At 37.1% G+C, this 12,047-nt stretch overlaps 1 protein-coding gene across 2 annotated transcripts in view; it reads right to left on the bottom strand.

Moving 5' to 3' along the window:
- The window catches only part of PIEZO2 (piezo type mechanosensitive ion channel component 2), a 303,485-nt gene that overhangs the window by 33,782 nt on the left and 257,656 nt on the right, over nt 1-12,047 (bottom strand). Inside the window, exons 34-37 of one of the 2 annotated variants that reach the window (XM_051772546.1) lie at nt 9,716-9,819; nt 7,012-7,110; nt 4,779-4,887; nt 3,006-3,074 (exon numbers count right to left, since the gene is read on the bottom strand). In XM_051772546.1, coding sequence (XP_051628506.1) covers nt 3,006-3,074; nt 4,779-4,887; nt 7,012-7,110; nt 9,716-9,819 — 381 coding nt within the window. The remainder of the gene's footprint in view (nt 1-3,005; nt 3,075-4,778; nt 4,888-7,011; nt 7,111-9,715; nt 9,820-12,047) is intronic. The other variant, XM_051772540.1, reaches the window with a different exon arrangement.

Below are 12,047 nucleotides of genomic sequence, written 5' to 3'. Positions count from 1 at the left end.
CTGTTGAGTTGGACCTCTTAACTGTCTGTTTACTCGTATGTGTTTCTTTCTGCACAAACTTGGCCTTTTGTGCTTGAATCTTTCTTAGCTGAGCTTTAAAGTCTAACCTGCCTGAACGGTCTTTTAATCTCTCCCAGTTTTCCAGCCTCCTAAACACACATCTTTGTATTTACTGTTTTCAAAGCCTCTGTTTTTCTAAATAGGCTGCACTGTGTCATCAGTGATCTCAGGTCAACTAGAACAACTAGGAAAAATAATAATTTATAAAACTTTATTTTTGCACCATTTTGGCAAAACAGTACACTTTCCCATGAATAAGGCTTATGGGTTTATACAAACAATAGTAGCTTTATTTTGCTCAACACATCTGTCTCAAGTTAATTTCTCATTTCAGTAGTTCAGTCAGCATTAGTAACTGCATTTCTCATCCAAAAAGCAGCACTTTGAACTAATTTTTCTTCCACTCACAACCATGCACACCACACTACAGTTCTCATATAGTGTTGCAAGTGTTCAAAGCCATGTTGGATGGGGCTCTGAGCAACCTGGTCTAGTGGGAGGTGTCCCTGCCCATAGCAGGGGGGTTGGAACTAGATGATCTTTGAGGTCTCTTCCAATCCAAGGCATTCTATGATTCCATGAATCTATGAAATACTAAAAAAATTCTTTCCAGCTAGCCAGTTCCAGAGCTAGTTGTCCCTGCTAGGTTCCAAAGCCCAGAGCACCAGTATAAAGATGAATTTTAGATTAACCAGCCTAAGAAATAGTAGAAAACTGTCAGTAATCTGCCATGCAGGGACAAAATATTTGACGTAGATACTAAGGAGCCAATTTGTGTGCTAAAGTATGACCCTTCCAACAACCTCAGTTCGTTGCTGTACCACAAGATGGCACGCAAAACTCTACGGAGCTCACATTCACTCCTTACAAAGACTGCAAAGGTGAAGCTATAATAAAGCAAAAGATTTCCTGAAGAGGAACATGCACATGTCTGTGGGTGTGCAGGCAGGGTTGTATGCACATAAATGTGTAGAGAAAATGAAGAAAAAAATCATTAGTGGTATGTTCCTGAAAAGCAGATGCTGAAATGGTAGTTTGTACCATTTATCTGAGCAATGCCACTGAATTGGTCTGCTGCCCACAAACATAAGAGCATTTAGCCCCTTCTCTTGGTCATATCATTAATTTAATGATATTTTACTCTTTTTTCAGGCCTTTTCTATGTAGTTTAAAATTGGAGATGTTGTATGAGTTATCTACTTAAATTTTATTCATGCAACATGCAGGTCTTGAAGTTAAGGAAATCTCACAATTAGAAATTAAATGTAAAACTGTTTCTACTTCAAGGACCATTAATTTACTTTGAATTGCTGATAATAGTATGAATAGGTAAAAAGAAAACAGCACTCATACACAAAAATATACAACATGTAAATATTCTTTTTTAACCCACAGTCTTCTTCTCTGATATATAACTTCTCCTACTGATCTCAGGAGAAGCACAGCTCCCAGGTTAAAATTTTCTTTACTGTTGACCGTCACTGGCATGCCATAGTCTCACCATGGTGCCAAGCACTTCCAGTCTAACCTGGAAGGTCATTTTCTCTCTGGGATAGAGGTGATTTAGCACATATTTTTAATGACACTGTAGCTGTTTTGGCACCTTTGCTGTTCTCCAAAACTTTTTAAAAATAATCTTATGGGGATCAATTGCATCTAAACATCCTCAAAAAAGGAAACAAATATTTACTTTTGGCGGAGAAGGGTCAAATGCAGACAAGGCTTCTCTCTGCCTGAGAGTGTCAGAAAGGAATCGATCTAAAGTTCGTAATGATACTAATGATTCCTTACTAATTACTGTCTAATTTTTCTAACCATCTTTAAAAAATTTTGCCTAGGAATGGTCAAAGTATTTGAACAAAAATATAAAGTGCCTTAAATTGATTATTTTTAATATAAATTATTTTTAAAACTCCTTCTTTTCCCCTAACTCCCATGTAGCACTAACAGTATATCCCTGGAGATGCATTTGAGTGATTAACTTCAATGTTTTAACACAGATAACTGTGTTGCCAGTAAGTAACAAATAAAAAAGCCCACCAGGCCCCATCCCCATACCAATGCAACTCATTTATTTGAGACCATTGTCCTTGTGAGACAGAAATGACATCTCCCACATCCTTGTAACATCTTCCACCCTGTGACTCACTAAGGGACACAATTCTAACTGAAACTTTGTGAAACAATCTTAAATAGAGAAGAAAAATAGCTTTTAATGACAAAGTCTCATGCAAAGTAAGCCATGATGAAGACTTACTTAAGAGGAGAGTCCATTTTCTTCTTTTACTCCAGTTAGAAACAATGAGCCAAGCTTATGATTTATGATCTAATAAACTTCTTTGTAGGAAAACTTTCAATATGGGCAAGACCCTGTAAACTGCTGGCATTTCTTCTGTTATGTAGAACAGTCCTAAGTCTGATTATGAATAAGGATGTGTAAGATTGGGAAAATACAATTTTTTAGAGGCGACTATTGTACCTTGCTGAACAGGTAAGTACAAACAAAAGCATTATATTAACCTTGCTAAAACACACTGAAAAAAACCCCACAAGGTCTTTGTGCTAAAAATAGCATTACAGATATTCAAAATCAATGGAGATTTTAACACGGACTTTATGTAATCATGTCTGGAACTTAAACTTAAATTGTTCTAAAAGTAAAATACACAGGAAGTGATCAAGTCTGAGCTGACAGATGTATTTACTAATGTATGTGGAGAATGAGTGCAATAGCTAATAGCCCAGAACTAGCCGTTCCTATGCCCAAGGCGTGTAAATCTTGCAGCTGAAAATCTGACAGTAGTTAGGGAGTTACCACTGCATTGGTTACTGTGGATTTTGCGGCTTTGACGCGAGGCTGGAGTCATTGCAATGCTCTCTCTGTGGTGTACCACTGGTCACAATTGCATTGTAACAGCAGAAGAACCCTTGTTCTGCCTTCATACCTGGTCCATCAGATTTCTTCTTGACAGGTTCCTCTTCACTGTCTTCACAGTCAGCATCAGTGCCACCTCCTGCAAACAGTAAGGGAAACAGTGAGTGTTACACCTATAGAAGGGACAATGTAAATGCCGTTCAAGCTAGAAAATGCTAGTTACCAAGCAGTAGTGATTAGTTCCTCACCTATCATCAGAACAGACCTATCATCACTTCCATTTTGAAAGGACTCAAGTGAGGGGCCAACCCTGTCAGCAAAGGTTTTAATGGATGACCATCCCTCTCTTGTAATTTACAGTGGCATTTTCTTACTAGATAGGCTGCTGAGCAAGTTCATCTCTTGGTGTAAACTCAGATAATTTCTCAGTAACTCCTCAGCCACACTCAGCAGCCTCACCTTCTGCTGACTCATATTCGAGCTCACTTCTTCACCTGCTGCAAAGAGCATCCTGATTCAGTGCTCTGATCTTCTCCTGCCTCTGACCCACCAAACCTGAAGGATTTGAATGGGACCTTTAGGTTGAAATGAAGCAGCAGAGTTGGTTTGAAACTGCCATGTGCTTTTATTTAGGCCTGCAACAACAGAGTGATGTAGAATTGCAGGCAGAAATGAAGGGCAGATGACCTACCTTCTATCTAATACCCAATAACTGCAGCTGCAGCTTCAGTGGCAGCAGCCCAGTTATAAACCTCCTTCTTTTTTACGGGTGAAGATGCCCAAATGAGGAAAGGTCTAACTGATTCAGCCTGTATTCCCTTCTTCCCCATCTGTACTGACCAGAAAAGCTTTTGAATTTCTATTTTCTTGTTAAAAAAGGAGAAAAATATGAAGAGATGTAAACCACCTATAAACTGATTTTTTTTCAGAGTGGCATGAATGATTTTAAAGTGCCAGTAAAACCCTATTAACATTTGCATGTTTTCCTTTTGCTACATACTGAATTCTCTCTGAATTAGGAGTTCATGGATATTTGCATTCCTCAATGAGTACACCATGGAGAGTGAAAAATATTTCTAGATATTCTTCCCCACATATCAATCCAGACTTCTTTAGGGAACAACATTTCTTCAGGACATGTGGCCAAAAGAAATAATGTGTGGCTATTTCATAGAATATTTCTTACATCTCCACTTGAACTACAGCTCTTTGGGAACTCCCTCATGAAACTGTTCTTCAACACCTTTCCCTGGGAATACACATGAATTTACCATCAAAACAAGTGACTTTGACCAACTCTAGAAAAGTCTGGACAGAAAAGATAAAGAGATAAAGCTTTTTATGAGGTGAGGGAGTTAAAGTGTAATGTCCTTGCTCTGCCTGATTCTGGGCAAACACCTGGCATTTACACTCCTATATTCTGAAGTAATGCTGTTAACTACCAGGTTTTTTGCTTTATAAAGTTACATCTTCAAAGGGTTATGGCTTTCTATTGCAAGTACTCCCACAAATGTTTTCATATAGCTGAAGTGTTCTGCAACGTGTTGAATCTTCCTATTTACCAAAAGTTCTGGGCATGTGTCTTGCAACTCCATGGAAATACACAGATCCTGTCTTCTCCTTCATCTCCCTCAATGTGTATTATGCAGAACAGAAGGACGTGGCTATGGCTGACCTTGTCGTGGGCTGGTGCAGGGAAAGACCACCAGTCAAAGTTAAAACTCATTTTTCCAGTTCCTAATCAGAAATGAGAGCACTTGCCCCCTAAAGCTCAGCTGCCTTCCACTAGCAGAAACAGGCAATATTTAATATTATATTTTTAAAAATGAAAAAGACTACATACCATCCCCAGACCCCTTTCGCCTTCGTTTCTCTTTCCCAAAACTTTTCTTCTCTTTGCGCCTCTGTCGTAGAGCTGTTTTAGGGTCAGTAATCCAGGCTTGATAAACAAACTGGAGGGAAAAAACTCATTTATTTCAAGGTTCTTCATGTTCTGAGAGTAAGCCATAGAATAAGCCACAAGTAGCACTATATAATTCAAGTAAATGCATTCAGATCTGCAGAGGTAAGAAAATATTTTTAATCCCAAATCAAACACCTCCACTGCAGATCTGCTGAGTTTTCATGTGCTATTTTTGTAAGCGTAAAACCAAATGTGAAAATATTTGTGGGTGAACCAAGTTTCATTAGAACCCACAGAAATTCACGTTCTGAACTTTGGGACTTAATACCTTGTTGTGCATATGGGCTACCTCATCTGAATCTCTCCATTTAATTCCGTATTCCTATTTTACCATTTTACAGGCAAGATGTAGAGTAATGGAAACTTTGAAAGTGCTGCAATCAACTAACTAAAGCATCAAAAGATGTAGAGATATCTCTGTAAGGGTATTGGTGTATGTTTCATAGTTTAGATATTTTTTTCCCCTCTGTAGATCCCAGTGGAATATTTTGGATTTGTTATCTATACACAGTCCCAAACCTGGCAGTCAGGAATTTATCAAATTGCATTGATCTTGACAATGCCTGTCTTTGTTGCTTCAGATAAGTCACTTATGAATCCTTCTGCCGCAGGTTTTCCAGTCGTAAAAGGAATACAGTAATACTTACCTATTTATCAAGGGGGATTTATGGGATCAAATTCTGCTCACAGCACTCACTCAGATCAACAGTCTGTTGACCTGTATGACTGCATGAAGTGTGAAATTGACCCAAAATATTTATAAATGTTATCAAGGGGGAAAAAATAAAAGTAAAAAAAGCTACTGAAAAGTAAGTTTTTAATAGTTCTGCTTAAGCTGTGAAGAAAGGCTACAGGAAAAAAAAAAAGCAGCAAAGCTCATATTTTTCACCCCCTATGTATGTAAATAACAGAAATTAAAGTAACTTTATCTTCTGCACAACTCTACAGGACAAAAGATGTTCTTTTTTTCATTTTATGGTTTTCATTGAAAAATGGGAGTCATCTTCAATTGGCACTGCATTGTCTTCTATTTCTAAGCAACACAGGCTGACAACAGAGACAGGGCAGGCAAGCACACAGATTCAGGCATGCGGCTGAAAAAACACAGTAACAAACCAGCTCTATTAATTCACAAGACAAACATGCAGACCATGACAACGATATGCGTATCTCAGTGAAGCTGGAACTGCCCCTCACAGGACAGAATGGCAGAATTTCTATTTGGTTTGTTTATAGCTTTAAAATTTTCCTATGCAAATTTCTTTGGAACATTAAAGGTTTTTTTTTTTTTATGGTCAAACTGACATTAAATGAATGTAAAAGGGAAAAATACTTTTAACTTACTGAAAATTAGAGACTATCAACATCTGCTATTGTAGTTAACTATGAAAGTGTACGCTAGCCACAGTTATAGTGTGAATGAAGAAATTAGAAGTAAAAGACGGACTAGGAAGGAGATAGAAAATTAGAATTAAGAAAAGGCATTTGATTTATAAATTTTTTAAGAGCAGACTGTGTGCATACAGGTAAGATTTTTACCACTGGACAACCTTTCAGTTCAGTATCTTTTAGGCTTTGGAGCTGGTATGCTCCATCTGTAACATGCACTCTTTACAAATATCATGTTATGGAGTGTAAAATGATACATAGTGCTCAAAGGGAGGAAATGCTACATGTATTCAAGGAGGACAAGAGAGAAGAGGCACAAATCTTTTTTATGATGATAAACGCCAGAAAAGTAGAGAATTAAAAAGGGGTTTGGAGCAGAATGTGTATTTTACAAACCTTTTACCAGCTTTCTGAGATCAATTACCACAGTGTCCATAAGATACATGCAACTTGATGTGACCATCTTGTATATCAATATCAGAAGAAAATAAGAATTTGGGTCTGCATTTTCTCTCTGGGGTTACACTTAAAAAAAGATAGACTACTTTGTTTGTGTCTTGACCACTCCAAAATTATGAAATGTATTGCATTTACTAGGAACGAAGCTTTAACTGTCACTATTTTTTTTTTGATTATCCATATAAGAGGAAAAATGCAGATCAGGACATTACATCAGGAACTATGGGATGGGTCACATACTGAGCATTTGCAAAACGTCAGGTACCTTTGCTGCTTTGATTAAATACTGAAGAATAGTTTTAGGTAGTTTAATGATAGACTTTGGCAAGGCTAAAATGGCTGAAGCAAATTTTCCAATAGCTCTCTATAAAGAAGGACAAAGCAAGAATAATTAGTAAAAAAGAAGAAAGTATTAATATATAAAGGAACTACAGAATTACTGTATGTAGATTATTAAGAACAAATTTACATTCACAAACTTTGATATGAACAAAAAATTATCTAGGATGTTCACATTAAAATTTCAATAAGACAAACTGTAACTGGCTGAAGTCACTAATATATAAAATCTCCAAGTCAACCCTTGAAGAGATTATTGCACACAATTTACACTGAAAGAAAAACCATAAATCATAAATAATTCTTTAACACAATCTACAACAGCATTCACTTTCCTAGTATTTTTATTAAGACCATACGCATGGTGATGGAAGGCAAATACGGTACTGTCCTAGTTAGGACAGCTGAAGACCAGTTCATCATGGTGGGTGTAACCCAAAACTGTGTATTCTATAGCCTTCCATGTCATTTCCCAGAAACTAGACTATTGTTGTCAATAGACTATTCGTACCCTCTGCCCACAGAGCCTGACTCCTCAGGCTATAAACTAGGTGTTAGGAGGATGTTTCTGTCCTCACACCCTTTGTGGAACTCCCCGCCCTGAGGGGAGCACTGATAATTCCTGCCTGAACTGGAGGATATATAATCTTGGAGTCTTGGAACATTTTTTAACCCACTCGTGGGATCCAGAGGAAGGCTGCATCTCATCGCTCTCAACCAGACTTAGACCATCACTGGACTGCGATCACCACTTTTGGCCAGACTGCAGCAGCTCTCTCACCAGCAGGTTCTTCCCCTCTCCCTTTACTTTGGACTCAAACAGGGCCCAAGGAACACCACTTTGTTCAGGCCCCAGGGTACTGTGTTATACATTTGGGTTTTGTGGGTTGAGACCAATTGTTTGTTTGTATAATTGTACTTACTGTATTATTTTAATAAATTGTTATTCTGACTTATAATCTCTCCTTTGAGTTGAGTTCATTCCCCCTGCTGGTTAACTCTTAAACCAGCACAGGTACATTGACCAAATGATGAACAAAACAATTTTCTGTTCTATGCAAGTCTCTGCCTATATAAAGCCACCAAACACCTTCATGTTGCACATATTGCACATATTGCACATATTACAGGTCACCTATGCATCTGACCAGAATTTTGAAATAATGAACAGATCCTTCATCCTCAAATTAATAGTTTCAGGACTGATAAAAAAAAAATAATCTCAGAGTAAATGAAAGAATCTTGTTAGTTTCTGACCTCAAGTTTAGAACTCTTTAAAATTTCAGTGCTTGGCGCCAGCACATCTGAACAAAATGTTGTCACTAATTTTTAAAAAATCAGCACAAACAAGAATGCAAACTTTCCTCTATATCTGCGTGAAAACCAGAAAGAAAAATGACCTAGAAATTCATCAGTCATTTCTATGCAAAATATTAAAAATACAGCATAAATAGTAGAAAATAAAACTTACTTATCACATTGCTTTGATCCAGACTTTTTTTGCCCTTATTAAGGTCAGAAAATCTTTTTCCCTGTCATGACCATGCAGGCAGTTTATCAAACGTAATCAACTGGTAATGTAATGTAGTGTAAGTATATAAACTGAAGACATATTGTATTAATGAATTAAATAAAAAAAATTATTCTTATAATTCAGTAATGTTGTCTGGGAAGCTTTGTTTAAAAGCTTTTGGCTTAAGGAATAGAAGAGCATGGAGGCAGTTTCTTGCTCTCGCTTGGGTTGAACTTTTAGTAATGCACCAGCTCTGCAGTGACATGAGCTTTCATCTGGATGGGAATACTAGTCTGCAAAAAGCTACCTGTTCAGCCAGGTAGTTACAGATCCAAAAATGTTCTGTAGAGTTTCTGAAAATTCTTCCACAAGTAAAGTTTTAATATTATAAAGACAAAAGCAATCCTAGATTCATGAGAATTTCACTTCTTCACCCAAGTTCTTCAACTTAAGCCACTGCATTCAGTATCTGGTACTGTCTAACACCAATCTGTTGAGGAGTCCAGATAGGAAACTGCAGATATCTTTCTAATATTACAATATCCTCTTACATCGATGCAGTCTGTCACTTAAAATGCAAATATATAAATTAACACTGTCTTGGAAAAGAAAGAAAAAAAATGATGTGTAATTTTAAATGCTAAGCTCTTTCTAACTCAACGATATATTTCTCCTGCCCACTAGGATCAATAATATTTTTTTTATTAAGTACAAATTCTTCTCCATGAAAAATTGCTTATTTTAGGGATCATTTCTTCAAGGAAGGATAATGTCTGCTTAAAACCAGTAAACCACCAGAGGCATTGTGTAGCAGCACCAGAGGCAATTGTCTTTATTGCAATGTAGAAAAAAAAAAGGCTCTGATTCTTAACCTTTGTTTTTCTGTATTTTTGTTATCTTCGGGAATAAGTGAATGAAGATATGACTCCACTATAGTTTCTGTAGGTATTTGGCAATGCTTAAAGTGGGCAAACTTGCATTTTAAGTTGGCAAGAAATGTGATTTCCAATACTTTTCAGGACTACTCTAGAGGTACTGGCAGCTTTAACATATGTGCCTGTGTTATGGGAAACCTACATTTTTTTCCAGATGTCAACTAAAAATTACCATAAAGTACCTGAAATGCGGATTTTTTTCGAGGTTCCTCCTCTTCCTTTTTCTCCTCTTCCTCTTCCTCTTCACTATCCGTCTCAAACAAATAATAATTTCCACTTCTGACCACTAAGTGAAACAAAATATCTTCTTATTTTTCTGAAAAGTTCTATTCTCAACTCCCCCAAAACCTATGAACAGCCAGTCATTTAAAAATTCATAACTAGGAGAGGTGAAAACAGAGAACAAGCGAGAGATGAAAAGGTCTCAGGCTATTTATTTGATGTTAGTTTGTGATATTTTGGGCATGAATAAGAACTATACAAGAATTAAGGAAAACATCACCATGAGAAGAAAATGTAAAGAAAAAGACTGAAGTATATTAATTTACAAGGATTACACTTTTTGGGAAAAAAAATGGCAATTAAGTCTTAATTAACTGGGGACTGATGATCATTTGAGGGAGTAAAAGAAGCCCAGCAGGTAAGTAAATGAACTTACATGAACAGTACCACTGGACAAAAAATACAGAACTTCTCTTTAAAACACAGAGTCATCCTTTAAACTATGCAATGGGATGGTTAATACTTTCTTCAAACATTTAAGCTTTGATGAGGTAATGGAAAACCTTGGCTTGTTTAAAACAAATCACTTGAATTCTACTAATATGATTGCAAACAAGTTTCAATTTTTTGCCCATGGATTCAGAAAGATTCTGAAACCTTGATACAGTATAGATGCACAGTGATTAAGCTAGGCCTTATATCCTTGAACAGAAGCAGAAATTTTTATTTCTCAGATGGCAACAGGCCTACATGAATGAACAAGGGAAACAAAGGAAATCAAAAATAAGGTAATGAGCAAGAGAAAAATAAAAATCACAGCATTACATTCAGCAGTGAAAACTGGTAAGTAATTTCCACATTTAAGCTGAAATATTTAAAGGAATGGTTACTTAGATGAAACATCACACAATCTGGATATATAAAGCAATACATATTTATATAAAATTATATTTAACCCTCATTACAGGTCTCTGGAAAAGTAACAATTGCTTTAATTCAATCATACCTTGACTTCTACATAGACCTTTCTACTGTAGAAAGCTCAGAGTAAGCACACTGTGAAATTTGCCAGAACTCTTTGGATCATGACTTTGACATCTAAAACTCCCTCTCAGAGGGAATTTTGTGCCTCATGTGCCTAGTTATGACTTTTAACTTCAATGATTGCCCTGTAGAGGGACAGAAAGTCCACTTCAGCAGTACTAATTGCTGCACTGAGGTGAAAAGAAAGTTTGGAAATTTCCTGGATGAAGCAAATGAATTATTAGGTACTCAGCCTTCCAAGAATGCCCATTTAAAATGCACTGGAGAGATGAAAGCATTTTAAGAGCCAGTAGTCTGCAGTTATTTTAATAAAAAGGTATCCTGTAGTCAGCAAGAGTAATTGTCCACACAGAAGATCAGCTGGATAAGGTCTGATATCTAGGGTTGTCTACTCTCTAACCTTTACTGCACCGCAGTTCTTTAAAGGCTCACAGCGACACTCTGTCAGACTTGGAATGCCTGAGATGGCAGACAACAAATCTACATTGATGTCTCTCCAAAATTTTTAGGTTAAAGTGTATCTGAGGGGACACTATAATGTAGCAGTTACACCTCTTTTACAGCCAAAGAGGGAGGTATGATTGAATAGCAATAATGCATTCTTGCACACATCAAAATGGAGTACTTGGTGTGTTAGTCACCTACGGGGATTCCCAATGAGACCAAATTTTACTAGTAAGAAAATTCATGGCCAGCCTGGACTTGGGAGACCCCTCTCTTACTGCAAAATGTGACTTCCTCCTACTGAGAAAAGGGACTTAACAGGCTTTTCCTGTGGGATGAGATAGAGGAGGCAGCAGAGGAGCCATGCAGGACAAAGCATAATCTCATCTGCTTGTGCCCAGCGGGAAAGAGCTCCTGAGACCAGCTGCAAGAACCATCTTTTGCACTACATCAGACACAACTTTGTGCCTAAGGAGAATCTAAGGACCTCAGAGCATGTGGTCCTAACTCCTGCTGGTCTCTGTGGGGTTCCACAAATAATCCACAGTCACAAGAGGAACTATACCTTTCTTATCTGTTCTACTCTGATCCAAATTCATGACTGTTTTAATTGCTATGGTATGCAAAATAAGGTATTTTTCCATACAACAGAATTATAACAATTGATATCAAAATAACAATAAAAATCTAAATTAAACCTCAGAATTGGCATAAAACTTCAAGATTAAGTGACTTCGATATACACACATATACAGCCACTTCGATATACACACATATACAGCCACAGCCACGAACCCATTTACT

This window comes from Manacus candei, unplaced genomic scaffold (genome assembly GCF_025592945.1).
Source record: "Manacus candei isolate 608988 ecotype Guabito, Panama unplaced genomic scaffold, ASM2559294v1 h1tg000008l, whole genome shotgun sequence".
Classification (NCBI taxonomy): Eukaryota; Metazoa; Chordata; class Aves; order Passeriformes; family Pipridae; genus Manacus; species Manacus candei.
Note: the sequence above shows the minus strand (reverse complement) of the source record. Positions and strands in the feature narration are given on the sequence as shown.